At 46.0% G+C, this 23,502-nt stretch overlaps 1 protein-coding gene across 5 annotated transcripts in view; it reads left to right on the forward strand.

The window, feature by feature from the left end:
- The window catches only part of PGAP1 (post-GPI attachment to proteins inositol deacylase 1), a 764,579-nt gene that overhangs the window by 376,540 nt on the left and 364,537 nt on the right, over positions 1-23,502 (forward strand). For all 5 annotated transcript variants that reach the window (XM_069225850.1, XM_069225846.1, XM_069225848.1 and 2 more), the window contains one exon: positions 23,366-23,404. In XM_069225850.1, coding sequence (XP_069081951.1) covers positions 23,366-23,404 — 39 coding nt within the window. The remainder of the gene's footprint in view (positions 1-23,365; positions 23,405-23,502) is intronic.

Consider the following 23,502-nt stretch of genomic DNA (forward strand, 5'->3'; position numbering starts at 1 on the left):
CTGCATCCCTTAGGGACCCTCTTTAGCACCTCAAACCCTATGTACCATTTACTAGGGACTTAAAGAGGGTGCTAAAGGATTTGCCAGTTCTACAGTTTTGGGGGTAATAACACTGGCAGTGGGGACCTGGTTGGTAGGAACCCAGTGCGCTTCAGTCAACATTGCATCAAACACCAGGCAAACAGTGGGGGGGGTAATGTAACAAAGAATCGAGTTTTGTACAGTCTTTCATAATAAAGTGTAGTCTTTTGTGCACAAAAAGTGCTCTTCCATTGTGTCCCATTTGTGGTGAGGAGCAATGTGCCTGCAGATAGTGCATAGGTCTTAGTCTCATCTCTTTCGAACATGTTAAATGAGCCTGTTAGAGTGCTCATATTTAAAATTTCCCCTCCCCGATAATGCACTACACATTGGACCTTTTACTCTGCACCTATGCACCGTTGTCATTCACCATTTTAAGGTATATTTTTTAAAGACAATTCTCCTATAATAGCATCTGTCTCCTAGTGTCCCTGTTCCAAAATATTGTAACTTTTTAAACAATTTGACAAATCAAACTTGGATTCATTTAAAATGTCCTACCGTGCTGTGGTTGGCTTCCATTCTTAGTAAGGTCTTTGCCCTTTAAGTTGGCCATCCTACACACTGCAATGACAGGGTTGCCTGGGAGTTTTACCATGGGGAGTTTTACCTCAGTTCAACAGGCCTCCTCAGAGTGCTTGTTGCTTTGGTTTCTACTGTAGGAACCTGGCCCAGTGTGTCATGGACACCTAAGATGTCACACCTTATACTGGGCCCAAGCAAACCCCTATCAATGCATAGTACAGTGTCTAGACAGCAAGGGCTCTCTGTGGTAGATGTGGTGAGTATCCAAGACTTATCAAGAGGGCATGTGAAGCACTTGCAATTCCACAATAGTCACACAGTCACTTATCACACATGAAAGGAACCACAGAGTATTGCAAAAATAAAGGTACTTTATTATAAGTACAGCAAAGTAGACTATCCTTGGTATTCTTCCCTCATGCAGTATGAACACAACAAATATACACAGGTAAGTAATGAAAAATAGCATAAATTAGCAAAGACCATGTAGGGGGACCAAACCATATGCTAAAAAGTGGAATCTGAACTGGGGTTCCCCACCAGAGTGTGTGGTGTAGTTAGATAAGCGCTGGGAAAGAGTGACCTCCAAAAGGTATGTACCTAGCAGATCCCCAGTAGCTGGAAGCAGAGAGGTAAATTACCTGATTTTCCCATAGGCTAACATGGGGACGTCGCAGTTGGAAATTGCAGAAGCAGGATGGGACCTGTGGAACCGAAGGTCGGATTCTGGGTGAAAAAGACCTGCAAAAGAAGGGGACATAGTCCAGTCCACACAGGAGTGTGCAGGTGGGGCAGGAGCCAAAGCCCACCCTTCTGTAGCTAAAGTTCTGGATTGGCGTTGATGGGTAAAGTCTAGCTGCGGTGTCCAGGAGCTGCAGAGGAGTCCCTGAAGTTGCCTACGAGCTACCCCTCGATAGTGCCCGGATTGCAGATGGGTCAGTGGTCAGGATGGTGACCAACAAGTACAAGCAAATGCAAGAGGAGGTGTTGGAAGTTTTGCAGAGCTGTGGAGGACCAGCAAGGTCCTGTGGACTCAACCCTTGGGGGGGAGTCCGGACTGACCCTTAGAAGACAGGAGAGCCAGGAGAAACAGTCAGAGCCCCCACAAGCAACCCACTGACAGCAGGCACAGTAAGTCGCAGTGAGGCACAGTCAGCATACCTGAAGAGAGTCCCACTTCGCTGGAGCAGCGGAGAGGAGACTGTCCTTGCAGAGGAAGAGTGCTGGAGGCTGAGGCTACTTGGAGCCTGAAAAACCTCGGAGCAGGAGTCAACAAGCCTTGGTTGGTGCAGCAGTCGCTGTTACACAGGAATTCTGTCTTGGTGGACGATGCAAGGGCTCACCGTTTCCCACTTTGAACAGAAGGCAGAGAGTACCCAGGGGATTTCTCAGAACCACCACCAGTGTTGGAGAATCTTTGCAGATCTGGAGGACAGAAGATCCCATCAGCCAGATGTTGCCTTAGGTGCCTGCGGATGCAGGTGAGTGACTCCTTCACTCTAAGGAAGATACCTTCCTGCTTCTTGGTGCAACAGAAGTATTTCCGACCCCAGAGGATGCACAGCAGTGATAATGTTGCAGATTGCTGACAGAAGGAGAAGTCTTCTCAGGCGTTGTAGTCTTATGCGGTTCCTGTGTTACCCAGAAATGGTTTCGGAGGCCAGGAGCATAAGAGATTTTTGCAGAGGAGTCCTGATGGAATCTTGCACAATGAATTTGGGGACCCACCCTCAAGTGAGTCCTTACTTAACCCAAAATGGGGGTTTGGTCAATCTTTGTAGTGACCACCTATCAGGAGGGGTCTCTGAGGTCAGCTATCTGGCCTACCCAGTCAAATGCTCCCAGAGGCCTCTGTCCATCTTGGTTTCAAGATGGCAGAAGCAAGTGGCCACCTGGAGAAGCTCTGGGCACCGCCCTAAGGGTGGAGCTGGACAGGGGAGTAGACACCCCCCTTTCCCTTCTGTGTTTTGCACCAAACACACAAAGTGGTCAGTGGTCCACTGGACTGGTGCAAACTGGATTATGCAAGGAGGGCACCAAATGTGCCCTTCAAAGCAGACAGGTGGTGCGAGGAGGCTACCCCTCACCAGCCTAGAAACACATTTCCAAAGTAGAGGAGATTGCATCCCTCTCCTACAGGAAATCCTTTGTTCTGCTGTCGCCTGCTTGAGCTGGTTAAGCAGCAGGAGTGCAGAATCATGTTTGAGGGGCTGCAGCAGCACGGGCTGCCCACAGACCCTGGAAGACTGGTAGGAGCAGAACTGGGGGATCCTCAGAAGAACCCCCAGAGTGCATGGAATCATGCCACCAATACTGGAACCAGTATTGAGGTATGATTGCAACATGTTTGATACCAAACATGCCCTGGTTCGGAGTTATTATTATTTAGCTGAACCACAGGTGGTGACCAGTGGACAGTACATAGCTAAAATGGCTTCCCCGCACTTACGAACTCCAGGGCATTGGGACTGGAGTTCGCAGGGGTGCCCGCACACACAGGGACCTGCACCCTGCCCTTTGGACTGAAAGGGCCTACCATAGAGGTGACTTACAGTGACCTTTATTGAAAGGGTGCATGCACCTTTTCACACAGGCTGCAAATGGCAGGCCTACAGACACAGTTTGCATGGGCTGCCATGGGTGGCATAATACTTGCTGCAGCCTAAGGGAGACCCCTTGTGTGCAGTGCCCTGGGTACCTAAGTACCATGAACTAGGGACTTACAGGGGTACACCAGTATGCAAATTTTGTGGTGTAAAAAGTGCCAAGACAACCAAATTTAGAGGAGAGAGTACAATCACTTGGGTCCTGATTAGCAGAATCCCAGTGAAAAACAGTCTAAGCACACTGACATCTGGCAGAAAGTGCGGTAACCATGCTAGAAAGAGGGGACTTTCCTACATCTACAGTCATGCAGAAGTGACATTATTTTGATTGTCTCATGACTGTTGAGTGTGCATTTTTTGTTTGTGTTGATGTTCTTTGGTGAGTTTTGTGAGCAGCCGTTCTTTCATCGTTCTGTTTGTCAGACTGCTCATAAGTCGTTTAATATCACGCACTCAGTTTGCTGATTCTAGGCATGTTCTGTTAATGGTTATCAAGTTGTTTCTTGTCTGGGCACAGGTATATTGATTCTTGTGACCCCTGTGGTTGCAGGTTTTTCCATTCAGGAGTGGGAGAGCGCACTGCATCAGCATGTCACTAGGCAGGAAAAGGACCGGCCAACACCAGAACCTATACCTTGTCACAGTTAAGCTTCAGTTGATTATTGTGCATCCATTTAGCAGGATTTGAAAGGCACCCATTAAAGTTAGTTCTAGTGGCTTCGGAATATTACCATTTAAACACAGGACCAGCTGAGTGTCATTAGTATAGCACACAAAGAAGTGCACAAATGATCTCTTTACTGTGACCAAAAGTGTAGGGCTCAACAATGAGCCCTGAATAACCCCCAGAGGAGAAGGGTTTGGCTTTGGAAGAGAGCAGGCCTAATGTGATGGTTTGATAGTGGTTAGTCAGAAAGAAAGAAATCCTGCCCAGTGATTGACTTGTGATACTAAAGTCTTGCAGTGTGATACAAGGATTGCATGGGAAATCGTATCAAAGGCCACCAATCGATCCTGTATGATCAAGACTGCCAATAATGCCATGATCTAGAATCATATGGAGCTTATTTTGCAAGACTACACGAGCTACATGTGTGTTCTGATGAGCATGGAAATCCTCTCCAGATCAGGTACCGCTCTCCTGCTCTGGGGAGCACCAGTGTGGCTTGGCTGCTTCCTAAAGTGCAGGCTCTTACATGTGAATTGTGGAGTTGATGCAGCATGTCTGATGTGGCTTTTGGCTATGATTACCACTGTGGCCCAGTGGGTGCCCTGCTTCCTTCTAATGTCGCTGGCCCTGTCGAGTCAGTAGTGAGAGTTGCGTGCATCAGTTATCCAAGCAAAATGCACCAAAACACAGGGAACCTGTGCCTCCGAAGTGTTGACATTAAAGTCACCTGCCTGTAAAGGATGGAGAAACTTTTTATTGATCCTCATCTGTTTTCCATGCGAAGGCTGGAGTCGTACTTATAAGATCTTGCTTCTGCTTCCTGTTTTACCTTCTGTTTTTAGGGTCAAGCCTGTGAGTGCATGCGCTAGCGCATGCGTCTCACTTGCAAGACTCTGTTGTATACAGTAAAGGGCTTGGAGTCCATCTGTCACTCATAATTTGTTGGCTTGCGGTACACTGTTCTTTTGAGCCTCGTAATTCGTCACTGCAGGCCTGGCATCATTTCCATTCCTCTCTGTGGTGCAGTGACCAAGTACTTCCACGGCTCCCGATGTGAACAAGGTATTATTTTTGTTCTTTTTAACATCTATTGCCCTGCAAACAGAAGGCATGTGACTGGCAAAAACGTGCCCAGCAGGACAAACAAAATTGCAAAGTTTTATTTTTTATAGATAACTTTTATTTTGCCAAGTTGTCTTTTGACTCTTTCCACTCATGTTTTATTTTGCTTTTACTTGTGGGTGCTCTTCTCATAAGATGTCAAAAGCAAAGCAACATTGCTTCTTTATTATGTGTAATTTCTGAAACGATGCTTTAATACATAATCGTGCAGTACACCCCAATCCACATCACTCCAATCCACCCCAATACATTCCATCCCACTTTACCCAACAAAAATCCACCCCATTCCAATCGAAACCACTCACCTTAATCCAATCCACTCCAACCCACCCCACTCCAATTCTCCCAATCAACTCCCATGTAATCTGCCCCACTCCAGTTCGCCCCACTCAAATCCCAAACAATCTGCACCACTCCAAAACAATCTGCCCCACTCCAATCCAAAACAATCTGCCACACTACAATTCAAAACTATATGCCCCACTCTAATCCAAACCAATATGCCCCACACATACACACCCCACTCCAATCTGCTCCACTCCAATCCAAAGAAATCTGCCCCGGTTTAAAGTAATCTGCCCCACTGCAGTCTGCTGTACTCCAATCAAAATAATCTGCCGCACTCCAGTCTGCCCCACTCCAATCCATAACAATCTGTTCCACTCCAACCCAAAACAATCCACCTCATTCCAATCCAATCCACCCCACTCCATCCCAATTTACCCCACCCCACTCCAATTCACCCCACCCCACTCCAATTCACCCCACTTCTATTCAATCCACCCCACTCCTATCCAATCCACCCCACACCAACCCAATCCGCCCCACTCTAATACAATCTTCCCCACTCCACTGCAAAGCAGTCTGCCCCACTTCAGTCTGTCCCACTCCAGTCCAAAACAATCTGTCTCACTCCAATCCGCCTGACTGCAATCTACCCCATTCCAATCCAAAACAACCTGCCCCACTCCAATCCAAAACAACCTGCCCCACTTCAATCCATTTCAATCTGCCCCACTTTAATCGAAAACAACCTTCCCCACTCCAGCCTGCCCCACTCCAATCCCAAATAACCCACTCCATTTCAAAACAGTCTGCCCTACTCCAATCCATCACACCCCACTCTAGTTCATCACAACCCACCCACTACAGTCCAGTCCACCCCACACCAATCTAATCCACCCCACAACAAACCAATCCACTCCACAGCAATCCAATCCACCCCAGTCCAATGTACCTCAATCCAATACACCTCACCTCAGTCCAATCCATTCCAGTCCAATCCACCCACCCCACTCCAGTCCAATCCACCCCACTCCACTCCAATCCACCCCACTCCAATTCAATCCACCCCACTCCAATTCAACCCACCCCACTCCAATCCATCCCACTCCAATTCAACCCACCCCACTCCAATCAAGTCCACTGCTACCCAATCCACCTCACTCCAGTCCAGTCCACCCCACTCCAATACAATCCACTTTAATCCACCACACTCCAGTCCAATTCAGTCCACATTAATCCGCCCTGCTCCAGTCCAATCCATCCCACTCCAAACTGTCTTAATTTACCCCACTTCATTCCAGTCCACCCCTCTCCAATCCAGTCTAACCCACACTAGTCCAATCCAATCACCCCACACCAGTCCAATCAACCCCACTCCAATACAATTCACCCCACTCCAGTCCACCACAATCCTCCCCACTGTAATCCACCCCAACCCACTCCAGTCCACCCTAGCCCAACCCACTCCTGTCCACCCCACCCCAATCCACCCCCACTCAATCCAATCCACTTCTATCCAATCCACCCCAGCCCACCCCAATCCAGTCTACCCCAATCCAATCCACCACACTCACACTCAGTCCAGTGAACACCACCCCAATCCACCCTACCCTAATCCACCCTGGTTCAATCAAATCCACTCCATTCCAAACCAATATAGTGGTCTAACAAATGCCCCTGCAGTCCCTGTGGTGCGGGGGAGCCCCCAAGATCCAGGGTTTCCCCCCAGAGTACCTGTGACTGAGAGCTCCTGAGTAAGACCGAAGGGGGCCCCTCCATGTGCTATGCTCGGGCCCCCCCTCAAGTTTTGTTACACCACTGAGCCAATACACCCCAATCTGATCCACCCCACACCAATTACTCCCCCCGCAATCCACCCCACTCTAATCCAATTCACCCCCACACCAACCCACTCCACCTCACCCCAGTGTAATCCACCCCACCCCACACCAACCCATCCCACCCATTCTAATCCACCCCATCTCATCTCAGTCCAGCCCACCCCATTTCAGTCCAATCCACCCTACTCCAATCGACCCAATTCCAGTCCACCCACTCCACCCCATTCCAGTTCAGACCACTCCATTGCAATCCATCCAACCTACCCCAATCCATTCCACTCCAGCCCAATCCAGTCCACCCCGGCCAACCCCAATCCAGTCCACCTCATCCAATCCCAGTTCGTCCACCCCACTCCAGTCTATCAACCCCACCCTGTTTCAATCCAATCCACCCAAATCCAATCCACCTCGCCCCATCCCAGTTCAGTCCACTACTCTTCAATCCAATCTATCCAATCTACCCCACTCCAATCCACTCCACTTCTATCCACCCACCCCATACCAGTGCAGTCTACCCCATTGCAGCCCAATCCACCCAACCTTGGTGCAATCCACCCCAATCCAATCCAGCCCAATCCAATTCATCCCAATCCAATCCAATCCACTCCACCCCATTCCAATCCAACCCATTCCTCTGCAGCCCACCACACCCCCACCCAATCCACCCCACCCCATTTTACCCACTCCAATCAATCCTGCTCACTCTTCTCTTGTCCACTCGCTCTTTCCCTATGCATTTCCCACCCCATCCCAGCTTAGTCCATTCCACTCCAATCCATCCAACCACCCCACTCCAATCCAGCCAGCCCAGCCCAATCCATCCAGCCCATCCCACCCCAATCCAACCAATCCACCCCACGCAAATCCAATCCACCCCACTCCAATGCAGTCCACCCCAATCCAATCCACCCACTCCAATCCATTGAATCCAGTCCATCCCACTCCTTTCCACCCTACTCCACTTCAAACCAGTCCACCCCACCTCAGCCCTGTCACTCCAATCCAAACCAATCACCCCAATCCAATGTAATCCACCCCACTCAAATCCACCCCAGTCCCAACCACCTCACCCCATTTCAATCCACCCCACTCCAGTCCACCCCTTTCCACTTTGGACATAAGAAATTTCTTTGTGAGCTTTGCTGCTTTCCTTTCCTTAGTGACGTTACAGCACAGGTCCTAAAAATCCCCAAGGTGCTCTGCAAGAACAGTCACTGGCACTGACAGCTATTAGAACAGAGGCAGCCTCCTCAGGAGCATGTTTAGGTGATTACCTACCGGCTGAAAAATGATCAAACTTGCTGGCTTTCTTATAACGGTGTTGCCATAACCTAATAATGCTGCCTCCAAGCGACCCATCAGTAGTGTATTTGTTTGACCTCAAAACGTGAAAACTTCCCTCAGTGATTTCAGGGTACCAAAAGCCTTCTGTGTTTTATTAACTTTCCCAATTATCTTTTCAGGTTTCCTTGTCTGAATTATTACCCTTTGTGCCTGAAATATAAGGCCTTTTCACAGCAGAACAACCTTAAATGCATCACACACCTTAGTAGCACCTCACTCTCCCCCCTTGTTGAGTTCGAAGTATTCCTTGTTTTGTGTTTCTACTTCAGCCTTATAGGTATTACCCTTAATAGTAATAGCTTCACAACTCCAGCAGCTTTCCTTTGATATTCCTAAATATTCCTAACTCAAGCTCACAGGTTATCTAATCATCGTCCAAGATAGCACGGTTTCCACTCTGCTGGTGCATTGCATGAGGAAGGATTTTGCAACTGCAAGATCTAGCCTGGAGTTAATATTGTGTATGTACAAGAAGGAAGTTACCATTGGCAGTTGCCTTTTCTGTCTCCCAGATCTAAGGAGTTTCATGTTGCACAGTGACTGTGCATGATTAGCAGCTATCACAATCAATAGCTCTCCACATGTAGATGCCTAGACATTTCTGTCTTTCAGTGCAGGAACATGACATCTCACGGTTTGCCGAATGCTTGGTCAGTTGATGTCAACTGGATCTTCTGCCACCTGCTTTTATCCAGCTTCCCTGCTCCTGGTCATCTGTCTGGGACTGACTTTAAGCTGACCTTAAGCACCTCTCAGTTTATTAGGTTTTTGCCATCTTCCAGTTTTGTAGGCCAAGGAAGCAAATGGGCTCTTGCCTCCTGGACTCTTGTATAATCTTGTCCTTAAGCTGTCACAGCGTCAGCTTTACTGTGATGTCTCTGTGGTGCCCCTTACCTCCATTATGAAGTCTGACCACTCTGTTGACCCTGCAGTATTATGGAGAACAAGTCATCCTCCTTCAGTCTGAGTGTAAAGCACTCTGCAGCATATTTTCCTGGGTCTACATATTTCTGAGTTATCACAGCTAGAACGAGCCTCCACGTCATCTCACCTATCTCGTAGCTCCCTTAGTCAAGCATCCATTTGCAATTGAGACTTCTTAGCATTTCCCATGTCACCCAGCAGAGAGGAAATATTATCTTCATTCTGTTGCAGATGTGTTAGACTGCTCTTGAAATATCAGCAGGTGGTTGACACATATCTTCCTTGACCACTATGATCTGTTCTGCTAAATGCTGTTCAACTTACTTTAGAGAACATTGTAACAGCCCAGTTCTCTTAAGTGGATAGGAGAGAGACCCCTCTTTACACTGCCATCTCTGTTTCTTTTCCCAACAGCGTTTTATTTTTCTTTCTGATTTTGCCATTTGTCGCCTTTTTTTCTTTGTTTAAATTTCCTCATCTTTTGAATTCACAAAATGATCACCAAAGATTTTGGGTTTACATCACAAAAAAAATAGTTTAATCTGTCATTCCAAGCAAGGATCAAATCCTGAAACAATAGGAATGTGACCAGTTTAATTCAGTCAGGGCAGATTCTGCATTACAGATGAGCTGAACACCGAATCATCATTTCGGATCTCCAAAGTGGGCCAGAGACACTAAATGTAATAGTCATGCAAACAGGCAGTCGCAGTAGTAACACATGTGTACGAGCACAGGTATATCCTTTACATACAGCGTGTTTCCCAACAAAGCTAGCAAACTGCTTATCAACCCTTTGGTGAAGTGTTAGGGTGGGCAAGTCAAAGTCATCTTCCTGACCCCCCCGCCTCACTTTGGCACTGATCAATCAGTCATTCATTTGTAAAGAGCGGACTGTCACCCTAACGGTATCGGGGCGGGTACCCTGGGAGTGCCATGTCTCTGTCGAAAATCCACGTCTTGAGTCTCCTTCTGAAGTCTGCCAGGGAAGGAGCTGTGCGGAGGAGGAGGGGCAGGCTGTTCAGGACTTGGCTGCTGTGTAGGAGAAGGAGCAGCCTCTGCTGCGGCTGCGATGGTTGTGGGGAGAGTGTGCGAGGTTTAGTGAGGTGGAGTGCAGTTGTCTTGCTGGGGCATAGAAGCTCAGTCAATGGTTGATGTAGGATGGCCCTAGGTTGTGTAGAGCCTGGTATGCGAGTGTGAGAATTTTTCTGGATGGGAAACAAGTGGAGGTTCCTGAGGTGTGAGAGCGTTGCCATAGTCAAGGTGGCTAGTGACCAGAGCATGCATGACTGTCTTTCTGTTGCCGGTAGGGACCCATTTGAAGATTCGGCAAAGCATACTGAAGATCTAGAAGTAGGAGGTGGTGACTGAGTTTACTTGTCGATTCATTGATAGTTGGCAGTCGAGGATGATGCTGATTATTCGTGCGTGGTATGATGGAGAGAACATTGGTCCGAGTTCTGCTGGCCACCAGCTGCGGTCCGATACGGAGGTGTTTTTCCTGAAGATCAGGACTTCCGTTTTGTCTGTGTATAATTTGAAGCAGTTGTTTTTTATCCATGTTGCTACATTGGTCATGGCGGTGGGGAAGCTGGCTTTGGCATTGTGGGGTTCTTCTGTGAGTGATTAGTTGAGGGTCGTCGGCATAGGAGACTATAGTGAGTCTATAGGATCTGACGATGTCTGCGAGGGGGGGTCATGTAGATGTTGAACAGGGTTGGGCTGAGGGAGGATCCTTGTGGTATGCTGCAGGTGATGTTCTTGGGTGTAGAAGTAAAGGGAGGAAGGCGGATGCTCTGTGTGCTGCCTGAGAGGAAAGAGGCAACCCACTTACAGGCGTTTTGTTGAATGCCTGTATTGTGGAGTCTGTTGAGGAGAGTGTGGTGGCAGACTGTATCAAACACTTTAGAGGGGTCCACAGGATTAGAGCTTCCAACTCTACTCTGTCAAGGAGAGTCATGATGTTGTCTGTGGTGACGATCAGTTTCTTTAGGAGGGGTCTTACCTCTGCATGCTCCATTTGTCCGGGAAGGTTGTCCTGGAAATGGAGGTGTTGAGGATGCGGGTTAGTTCTGTGCTAATAGTGTTGGCTCTGAGGTTGAAAAGCTTGTGGGGGCAGGGATCAGAGGGTGCCCCGGAGTGGATTGATGACATGATGGCTGTGGTGGTCTGTGTGGTAATCGGGGACCAGGAGGTTATCGTGTGGCTGGTTTTCGCTGCATGAGAGATGTTGTCTAGGCTGGAGGTGGAGGGTTGGGGGGTCGAAATTGTTGTATATGGTGGTGATTTTGCTATGGAAGTAGTCTGAGAGGGTTCACAGAGTTCCTCGAATGGGTGAATGGTGGTCTCAGTGGCTATCGGGTTAGAGAATTCCATGATGATTCTGAAGAGTTCTTGCGTGTTGTTGGCTGCGGTGTTGATGCGGGCAGTGATTGCTGCTCTTTTTGTTGCCTTGATGTGGTGGTGTTGGGTAGCCAGCTCTGCCAGAGGGGTACTTGGTCATGCGCCATTGTTTCTCGAGTCAATGGCATTCGTGTTTGGAGGTGTTGTTGGTTTTAGGCGGTTTCAGTGGGGTGACTGTCGGCGGATTTGGTGATTCAGAAGGCGAAGTTTTGGACGGCCTGGTTGAGGTCTGCTGTGGGCTTGATTGCGTTGCCTCAGCTTTGGTTGGGGGTGCTGAAGGGCTTGGAGGTGGTGTGCTGGGAATTGTGTATGGTACAGTGAATGATGATGTGGTAGCTCCAGGTGAGTTCAGTCACATGGGTGAAATTGATTCTGTTGCTACAAATGAAAATTGCATCCAGTGTGTGTTTGGCTTTGTGCGTGGGTTTGGTGACCATTTGGGTGAGGCTGATGTTGTTGAGCTTCTCTATGATGAAGGTGGAGTAGGTTTTGTTGAGGTCATTAAGGTGGAAATAGAGATCGCTGAGTAGGACGTAGTGGAGGGAGTCGATGATGAGGGGGGCGATGAGGTTAGCAATGGCATTGCAGAAGGCTAGGCGTGGTCCCGGGGGTCTGTATGCAAGCATGCCTTGCATTGTGGTGTTAGCATCTTTCTTGAGTTGGAAGTTGAGGTGCTCCATGAGGGGCGTAGGGCCATCGTCGGTGATGGTGCATTGGATGGTTTCCTTGAAGATGATGGCGATGCCTCCACCACGTTTGTTGGTTCAGTCTCGGTATATCATCTTATAGTAGTCAGGGGTGGCCTTGGCAATGTCTGGTTTTGAGGAGATTGTTAGCCATGTTTCAGTGATACAGGCGAAGTCCGGGTCGTGGGTGGCATATTTGCATAAGGAGCAGGCGTTTAGCTGGATTCACTGGGGTGCTGCTTAGTTGTTCATAGTCTTCTCTGTGGGTGCACTGCAGACATTAGTGTGCACAGATGGGCCTGCGTTGAAGAGAAACTGCAGTGTAGGCAGGTGAAGGGTCTTTTGATTGAGCGTGGGGAGGCCATAAAGCAGCTGTTGATGGGTTGTCTGATGTTCAGGGCCTGGAGATCGTTGGTGGTGTAGCAGTGAGGGGTCAGAGGACCAGGGGTCCTGGCACTGAGTGTGGTCCAGGCACAGATGGGTGCAGACGGGCTTAATCATGCTACCTGAATCATTTTTTATTTGACACTACTAGGACTGATGACATCCTGCATTTTTTGTTGCCTCGTGTTTGGTTTCACATGCAATCTTTGCAGTGAAGCCTCAGTACCAAGTGTAATTAGTGCCATGACAAATTATTTACCCTGTGCTATTCTCAGACCAATTAATGATGATGTTTTTTTGTAATGGGTCTCCTGGAATAGTCTGCCTAGGTTATAATATTAATAGGTGGCTACCTCGTTGGTTTGGGTATTTACCAGTGCAACTGGTATGTCAGTAGCCTCTGGAGACTCCAAACTAAATCTTCATATGAAGATTCTGGAATTAAGAGCAATACACTTTGCACTGATTACTTTCCTTCCACTTGTGTAAGCTGTCTGGTACTAACAGGCGAAATGACAGATATGCTTACGTTAAACAATCCACTTGTTTAGGCTTCCGGACGCTGTGCATCAAATTAGTTCAACTGTATTTCTGAACACATTCCAAGAGCATTCGTAAATCAGAAGCTCACCTAGCAGGGCTGGAGAAAGTTAGAGCAGATACTCTCATTAGGCTGATGTCATTTGAGAATCTGCATCAGTGGTCCACTTTGTTACCACTTCAAACTGAAAGTGAGTACAATATTGTTACATGGAATTCTCTCAAAGAGACTCTGTAGGGGATGAATCCAATTTCGACTAAGGATCTTCGTCATTATTCTGTTCTCCTTTCACTGCTCTGCAAAAAATAAACCAGAAGATAAGACATACAGCAGCGAATGTCATTTATATTGCGTCTGGACTGGATAAGATGGACTTGGTTTTTGTACTGACCAAACCTCATCATTTTGTGTACAGGAGCTTCTGCTCAGGAACGATCACCTATTGCAGTAGCATTGTATAGTTATTAATTTCGATGTGGAAACCCTCTTCCTTCAAGCTTACAGGTGAAGAGAAATTGAGGTAAATGTAAAGGCTCATGAAGTAATGCAAATGGCTACTACATCCAGACTTTCCACCTTGAAGTTGGCTTTCCATGGGAGAAAGAAGTTGTTTTTCTGGGTGGTACTAAGAAATGATACTGGCCTTTTAACAATGGCAGTGCCTCCATTTTATACTAGAGTTTCCCTTTTGGTTACTTCAGGAATTAAATAATGTGAAATCTGTGAAAACGATACATGACAACTATCTTTTCTGAAGAGAAGGTATTTCTTTTGATTACCTGTCGTTATGAAAGTTCTACTAAAATCTTTTCCTTTGGTTCCAGGTATTGCAACCATGATCTTTTACTCACTTTTCTGATGGGATCACTCTTTGAGGTGTTACGTTTTTGTAGTTGGCAGCTATTAAAAATGATTTTCCTCCTTGTGATTATGCACACTGGAAGAGGGGATGAGCTTCAAGCTTTTTCACTGCAGCCTCCGTATGCAATTTTTCGTATTTATGGATTAGCTTTGACAATTTATTATTCTTTTTTCCTGAAAGTCGTTTCTACATTACAGCAGGCGCGGCCCGTCCTTCAGGGCAGAGGGGCCACACCCCCCCCCACCTTTTGCCCCTCATGAAGAGTGTCTGTCAGGCTGAACAAAGGTCAGCCTGACAGACACTCTTCATTTTCAGCTCAGACAACCAGGAGTGAGACATGCGCGATTTGTGCAGACTCCTGGCTGCCTGAGCTGAACTTTGCTGGGCTGAGGAGGTCACAGCTCCTATGGGCGTGACCGCCTCGGCTCAGCAAAGGTGCCTCTAGGCCTTCCCCTGGGTGACAAGGAAAGCATCACCCATTGACTTGCACCTGGGTGCTTCAGGTTTAAGCCCTGAAGCGCCCAGGGCGAGTGTCAATCAATGGCACTTTGTCACAGAGTGGGGTGGGGTCAGCAGTCTCACTGACCCCATCCCACCCTGTGACTGCTGCCTTCCCTCATAGGTCAGCCAATGAGGGAAGGTAGCAGCCCCAACCCTCCTGAGACCTCGAGGCTAAAGGTAAGTGTGTGTGTATTTGTGATGTTTTAAAATGAATGTTTGGAGCGTGCGTGCATATGTGAATGTTATGAGTGTTGGTAATGGATGTGTGTGTGAAAGAATGTGTGTGTGTGATCTTTTAAAATTAATGTTTGGTGCATGTGTGCATATTTGAATGTTATGAGTGTTAATGGATGTGCGTGCATGTGTGAGAAAGAATGAGGGTGTGTGTATGATGTTTTAAAATGAATGTTTGGTGCGTGCGTGCATGTTTGAATGTTATGAGTGTTGTTAATGGATGTGCGTGCGTGCGTGTCTGTGTGTGTGTGTGTGCTTCCCGCCCACCTCCCTCCCTCCTAAGGCTGCCGGCCGCCACTGCTTTACAGGAGTCCCAAAGGATCTCTATTCTATGTCAGGACCGGAGGCTCCGATTATGCTTTCTCTTTCTTTACTGACTTAAACAGCAGCCAATCAGATACAAGTAACAGAAAAAACTACAACACCCAGGATGCCTAACATCCTGTTACATGGTCCAATCACCGTCCATGTCCTCTGCTATGAGTCCTTTGACCTCTGAAGTCACTTCCTCTTTCTTTGCTGCTTCGCAGCAGATAAGTACATGTTTATTTTCTCTCCTGCATTATCGATGTTTTAAGAATGTTTTTAAATGTATATTTTGCTTAAATAAGCGTCGCGATTCAGCGCGCTTTTATAGTATTTGTTTTAGCGCTCTCGCGCTTCGTTTTATGGGCGTTTTGCCAAGAATTTCAGCCCGATTTTATTCGGTGGAGCGGGAGCTGGCTGCCCTTGGGCAGTCTTTTTACTATTTTTAACGCGCACACGCATTTTCGAGCCGATCTCTTTCCAGTTTGGAAATCGATCGGCTCGTGTGTGCTGCGTGCTCGTCTGGGCCTCTCTGTCTTCCCTTACAAATTGCTCCCTGACGCCCAGCAGACTGAAAGCTGACTGGGTTGTAAAATAAAAAACAGGCTACTGCCTAGAGTGCTTTTCAGGTCGCTCCCTCCACACTTTAATTCAAGGGCTCCTTTTTTCCTGGCCCGAACTTGGGGTTTTTGCACTCCCCCGCTTGAAATCTCCTTTTAAAATAATTTTCCTCCTCAATAAATATTACTGCTCTATTGAATCATGGCTCAATGGGATGAGCAAGAAGCCGAGTACTACCCAGAGGAACTGGGCAATCAACTTGAAGTTGATCTGGTGGAAGCCCTTGATACCAGGGTTCAACAATCAGTCAATGATGCTCTAGTGAGAGCTCTAGGCCCATTCTCTGGGCAAATATTTGACCTCGCTCGATCACAGGGTTGGTCTCAGGGACAACAAGAGCCTAAAAAAGTAAAAGATAAAGCAAAAAATCTGGAACCAGGAGCAGAGGTCAGTGCTATCCATGCTGACGCTTTTGAGAAACTGCGGAAAAAACGCAGTGGTGAACACAATTACAGTTCAAAAAAAGGCTCCCCCCTTTCTACCTCTTCCTCTGATAAAACTTCCTCCTCGGACGACTCAGATGCTTCTGATGTTCCTATACCGAGTAAGAAAAGTAAGAAAATGCCCGCCCCCTCGTTCCAAGTTCTGGACTTTGATCCTACAGAAATTATTCATCCCAGATCTTCCAGTTGGGTTCCCCCTCCCGAAGTAGCGCAATATGTCCAAACCAATTTGTGAAAAAGTTTTGATAAAGAGGTTATATCACGCCTAAAAGCGGAGTGCCCCAGACCTGACCTGGAGGGTAAAGTTTCTGAGACTCCAGAGATAGACCCCACCATGATCACCTTTATGAAAAAGTTCACTAAAGATCCCAAAAAAGGTTTAGACCGTTCATGGCGTAGCTGCCAAGACAAACTCCTGGACCTTTCAGGTCCTTTGACGAAGATCCTGGAATTGGCATATGTAGCCAAGGAAACTGGTACTCCGGTGTACACCGATGTCCTTATCGGGTGGGCACAAAGAGCTGTGTGTCTATTAGGAAATTCTAACTGTGCCATTTCAGCAGAACGAAGGAAATCAGTGCTTATGCGCATTGATCCGAAGTTATCGGGTCTTGCGTCCTCCGAGGCGGGACCTTCGGCTGAAGGACTGCTCTTTGGATCCTCATTCATTAAGGACTTAGCCAAGTTCTTCTCCACTTTTTCTTCCCTTGACAAAGCACAAATGTCACTCAAGAAGGTTTTCAAACGAGGCCTTTTTGGCAGGGCCGGTCATTACGGGGGACGTATGTCCGGCCGCAGCTCCTTTAACAGTCCCCAAAACTACTACCCTAGAGGCAGAGGTGGTTGGTACGGAGATCAAGACTCCACCTTCTACCCCACGAGACCCAGAGGGTGTCGCCCCCGCTTCCGCTGAGGTCTCCGCAGGGGGCAACAAGGAGCCATTCAAGACTCAAGTTTCACAGGTGAGCATTATTCATTTTTCTCAGGTCAAACTTGGGGGCAGAATTGCATCTTGCTTAACAAATTGGAAATGGATATCCAGAGATCCGTGGATTCTACAAACGGTAGAGGGATTTCGACTAGAGTTTGTCAGTACCCCCAAACAACTCTTCCCCCATTACAAATGTGTTTTTCCCAAGCAAATCAAGATTTTATAGACAAAGAAGTACAAGCTCTCTTAGACAAAGGAGCCGTACAATTTGCTTCCCCTCATCCTTTCGGTTTCCTCAGCCCTATTTTTGTAGTAGACAAAAAGGGAGGAGGTCACCGCCTAGTCTTGAACCTAAAGGATGTCAACCAGTGGATCCTATACAGACATTTCAAGATGGAGGGTATTCACATGCTAAGGGACATCCTATTAGAGGGAGATTGGATGGTGCGTCTGGATCTAAAAGATGCCTACCTATCGATTCCAATTTTTCCTCCTCACAGGAGGTTTCTACAATTTCAATGGAAGGGTCAATGCCTAGAGTTCCTGGCACTCCCATTCGGTCTGTTGTCAGCCCCTTGGTGCTTCACAAAGTTACTGAGACCAGTGATGGAATGTCTCAGAACCAAGGGAGTCAGATTGATTATATATCTGGACGATATTCTGCTGATGGCTCAGTCTCCTCAAGTCCTAATCTCGCACTTGGATTGGACCATCAGTCTCCTACAGGATTTAGGTTTCCTGATCAATGTACAGAAGTCATTGTTGAAACCTTCACAGATAGTAGAGTTTCTGGGATTCCAGATAAATTCCACTTTATGCCAACTTCTTCCCTCTCAGAAGATACGCAACATCAAGAGGGAATTGAGATCGGTATTAACATACCAGACAGTATCATTGAGGACCATAGCCAGAATAGTGGGCTTATTAGCTTCATCTATTCAGGCGATATTCCCTGCACCCCTACATTATCGAGCACTTCAAAGGCTCAAGATCAGGCATTTACAACAGGGTCTGAGTTATTCAGAACAAATCCCATTGACTACCGAAGTAAGATTGGAAATTCAATGGTGGCTTTATCACATGGAAGCATGGAATGGCAGAGCGATTTTCGTCTCTCGCCCGGAGGTAGTGATAGAATCCGATGCCAGCAGATGGGGTTGGGGAGCTCGCTGAAACTCCCTAGTGACGGGGGGAAGATGGTCAGAATGGGAACAATCCCTTCACATCAACTGTTTGGAACTTCTAGCGGGATCATTTGCTATAAAGAGCCTCTCCCCGCAGAAAACAGATTGTTGCATACTATTACGGATGGACAATATATCGGCAGTGAGGTATGTCAACAAATTGGGAGGCACGAAGTCCAGAATTCTGGCGGAGATTGCCAAGGATTTCTGGCATTATTGCCTAACTCAGCGTTTAGTGGTCATAGCGGAATATCTGCCTGGGGACCAGAATGTCATAACAGACTGGAACTCCAGATACCTATCAGACTCCAGCGACTGGAAGTTGGATCCTCTGATTTTTGCCCAGATAGTCCAGGAATGGGGCAATTGCGAAGTGGACCTGTTTGCCTCTCAACTCAACTGCCAAATTCAAAGATTTTACAGTTGGCGTCCAGACCCTTATGCTTTAAAGACAGATGCCTTTCTTCAGGACTGGTCCCAGTTTCGAGGTTATGCGTTTCCTCCTTTTCTGATGATTGCCAGAGTTCTGGCTCAAGTGCGGAGACAGAAAACAGGGATTGTTCTGGTGACTCAGTTTTGGAGAGCACAGCCTTGGTTCCCCAGTGCTCTACATTTAGCCTGTGCCTCTCCTCTTCTGATTCTTCCTCGTCCGAATCTTCTTTTGAGTCCAGAGGGCCTTCAACATCCTCTGATCTTGTCAGGGAAGTTAACACTTCTAGTCTGGTTAATTTCAGGTCGAGATGGAATACCCCAGATGTTTCGCAACAAGCTGCGGAATTCATTAAACAGGCCTGGGCCAGTAGTACCCATAAGAGATATGATTCAGCCTGGCGCAGATGTTCTAGTTGGTGTGATGGAAGGGGTACCAATCCAGTGGAAGCACATATTGGTTTGATTGTTAATTTTCTAGCAGAACTAGCCAGCTCGGGTTTGGCTTATCGGACGGTCAATAATTTTAGATCTGCTATTTCAGCAGGGCATTCGCAGTTAGAAGGTAAGCCTATTGGAGAGCATCCATTAATTTGCAAGCTTTTGAGGGGTATACGTCTTTCAAAACCACCTCAATCTAAATATACTGTTTTATGGGATGTTAATATTATATTAAAATTCCTTGATTCTTGGCCTGCCAACAGATATTTGTCTCGCAAGCAGCTTTCAGCTAAGTTAACCATTCTTTTATGCCTTGTCTCTTGTAAAAGAGTATCAGATGTCAGAGTCTTAGATTTAGCAGGTAGAACTTTTTCACCAGAAGGAGTCTCCTTTTCGGTGACAAGGAGAACCAAAACAAATTGCAGGTCAGTATCCTATCCAGTTTATACGGAAAATTCAAAATTATGTGTTGTTCAATGTTTAAAGGATTATGAAGTTGTCACAGAAGAATTTCGACAGGATGCTAAAGGTCAATTATTAATTGCTTTGCAAAAACCTTTTAAACCGGTTTCCTCAGCTACTTTAGCTAGATGGATGAGATGGCTGATGAGTGAAGCAGGTATTGATACCTCTGTTTTTGGGGCCCATTCTGCTAGAGAGGCTATGGCTTCAAAATCATTTGCCTTAGGTTCTCGTTTAGAGGACATAATGAAAGCTGCAGATTGGTCTTCAGAAAATACTTTTCGTAAGTTTTATCATAAACCTGTATTGGATGTAGCTAGTGTGGTGATGGAACAGCTTTAAACTAGCATAATCGGAGCCTCCGGTCCTGACATAGAATAAAAAACATTTCTAGCTATCGCGTCAAGAATTTTCAATTCTATTAAGGACACGGAGGCGAGGACTATCCCTCCCTTGTTATATTTATGAAATATTTATTATCAATTATTGTGTATATCTGATGATATATTGTCATTTAACCCTCCCATTATTTTAATTATAAAGTTTGAGATAACGTATATTTTATGGGATATTACCTACCTGTTTATTGTTACAGCTTCTGATCAGAAGAATGCCTGAAAGTCGTAACCTCAAGGAAAATTTGGGTTATAATGTTCTAACCTGTTGTTTCTCCGGCATAGAGCCTCCAATTTTCGGTTCTTCAGTATGGAGAAGAAGTTCATGACTCCGGATTCGGGATGGCGTAAGAAGTTTGCGTTTTCAAGTTGACATTATCTGTTTTGAACAAAGAAAGAGGAAGTGACTTCATAGGTCAAAGGACTCATAGCAGAGGACATGGACGCTGATTGGACCATGTGACAGGATGTTAGGCATCCTGGGTGTTGTAGTTTTTTCTGTTACTTGTATTTGATTGGCTGCTGTTAAGGCACTCACTGGGACAGTTTTATTTTTAAACTTAAAAGTGTGCTGGGGATTTAATCTAGAGTCATTAAGATTCGTAGAATTCTCTTTGTCACATTGTCTAGAACCTCTAAATTGAGAGTAGAAATGGTGCACAACTGTTCTATTGGTTTCATTTGCATAGGTATGATATGTGTATCTATCAGTTGTTTTATACGTGTAATCAAGAGTCTGTACCCCACAGCCTTTCTGTAAAGAAAGCATTATATTCTTGCTACCCCATGGGTAATAAAGACATACAGTACTGCAGACGGTGTAGTACTCAAGAATAGTGGTAATGTGAATTGAATATTGGAATACGCATACGCTTTCAACTCCTGAATTACTGTCAACGTTTCGACCCAATAATATCAATCCAAGGGTCTCCTCGGGACAATGACTGTCTTCTGAGAACATCAATAGTGCGTCATATTTCAAACATATCTAGATAATATCTATTTCCATAACGAGAGATCCGTCATGAATGATGAGTGAAAAGTCGTATTTCAAAGACAGCTCGGATCTGTTGGGCGCATCTTAATCCAAGTCCCGCTGCACACTGTCGGGACAGGTTGGATACACACATCTAACCTGTGCAAATTAAGCCAGGGAACTGTTCATCATTTTGGTGTTATACCCTGGTTAAAACAAAAGATTTCCAGATGGGTCATTTTTTATATTGTGACATATTCCAATTTGGATCTTGGAGATCATTCTAAAAATGATCAGGGTCCACTCTGCAAGTTGTAGTTCAGATAAGGTGTTGAGAGCGCTGCCCTTGTCTGATACTTGTGCGCTTTCAATTTAGTTATCGCTTCATGCGTTTATGAAACACAACGACTTCTTTGACTTCCTGATTCAGCGAGTGAGACCTGTTTCCGGTCAGCATTTGTTCTACATTTCTTGGCCTATTTGCTTCTTCTATGATCCTCAGACTATACTTATGTCCTGGATATTGCTGTGAGAGTCTTTACAGGCACGTAAATTATGGGAATAAGTGTCCATTACAATAACAAGCTGCTTAACGTTGGTACCTTTTTTCTGACTGAGTCTATTTTGCTGCAGATTATTCATCCCTGTTCCTTCCGAGGATAGGTGTTTTCTCTTTATTTATTATATTGGCTGTGACTCGTGTCCTAGCCTCTTTCCAGTGGGATAATGTGGTATACCTGATGTCATCATCAAGGGTGGTGCCACAGCATCACATCTGTAAGTAAAATCTGGTGATATGCATTTGGTGCCTCGGGGCACTTAGTAAACCTGTTGAATGAAATTTATGCTCCATTCTGACACTTGAATATACTTCTAGATGGGTAATCTGCAGGGAGATAAAGTATAATTATGAGCATGTGTTACCAAATGGTAATACTTCTTAATTGTCTTGCAGTGCTTTGTAAGGTAGTGTAAAATGTTTATTTTCTATTGCCTTAAAATTGTAATAAAATAGGTGTAAGAGAAAATGTCTACTACCCCTATTTTAACTGATTTTGCTAATTTTGCTGCCAAAACTCTGTTTGCATAGTTTTTGTGTTTCTTCAGTCCCTGCATAAATCTAGTTTCAAAGACAAAGGTGGAAAAGAGTGCAGGGAAGGGGGGTAGCAGATGGCTAAATCTGTGGCAGGGGTGGCACCTTAAGCTGTGTCCATTATGTTGGCGCCACCTAGGAAACCTGAAAAGGGGTTTAGTGTTAGCAGGTCATCTTAGGGTATTTACTGGCTGACTACTGCTCTCGCAGGCATGCTTATCCTGATCCCCCAGCGCACAAGAAGGGCTCTGCAATCCAGAAGAGTAAGCAGAAGACAGCTGGTGTAGCATTCTGGAGGCGAGCCTTATGGGGGGACTCTGTTTATCTGTGTGCACGCCACCACAGTGCCCCTTTAAGTAACCTACAAGAATCATTAGGCCCTTATGTCAGTTATTCTGACTTTATTGTCGGTAGTTATTGATAGGAAAGTTTGTGAGAGTTTGAAAACTCCTTAGTGCTAGGAAAGGGTCCCTGGTGCCACACTTTATTTGCCTGGCAACGTGATTCTTTTACTTGATGATTTGGATCCCACATGAAGTCCAGGTTGCTCATGGATCTTTTTTTTGGTGCAACACTTTCAGCTTCTCCTGTTTTGTTATCCTTATGTGGCGCTATACATTGGATAGTGTTTCGCTATATTTAAGTGAGACAAATTCTTATAAGTAAAGATTAGATACTCACTTAGGACAGAGCATCCTACAAATATACAGGTATAGGAAAGGAGGTAAATAAATGTATGCATTAGGGCAAACATATTAGGAATGCGGAGACACAGTCTGCTGGGATGAAGAAATATATCCACACGTTTCCCTTTGTAGTTTAGAGTTAGCACCTCGCCATAATGCAATTTGTCGTGCAAGCTGAAACTCCGATTTTATGTGATAATCTCATGAACGCTGTTGCTATTCCTTAAATTAATGTGTAACGCTCCTTATGAACACACCTTTTAAAGATGTGTGGCTCTGAGTGGTGTGTGTGTAGCCTTCTGTATACAGAGCTCCATTGCTAGGTCAGTGCTACACAGATATACAAAATAAAATACATATTTTCTTCTTCTGCTTAATATTGTTCACAGGTAACTGTCACAACATCTTTCACGCAAGTTCTTGGACAGGTAAGGATTTCTGTTGTCTTTTATGGTGTTTGAAATAATAACTTAGCGATACCTTCTACCTTTTCAAAAGAAAGTAGTTGTTGAACTTGCAAACATGT

The sequence above is a fragment of the Pleurodeles waltl genome, chromosome 3_1 (genome assembly GCF_031143425.1).
Source record: "Pleurodeles waltl isolate 20211129_DDA chromosome 3_1, aPleWal1.hap1.20221129, whole genome shotgun sequence".
In the NCBI taxonomy this organism is placed as follows: domain Eukaryota; kingdom Metazoa; phylum Chordata; class Amphibia; order Caudata; family Salamandridae; genus Pleurodeles; species Pleurodeles waltl.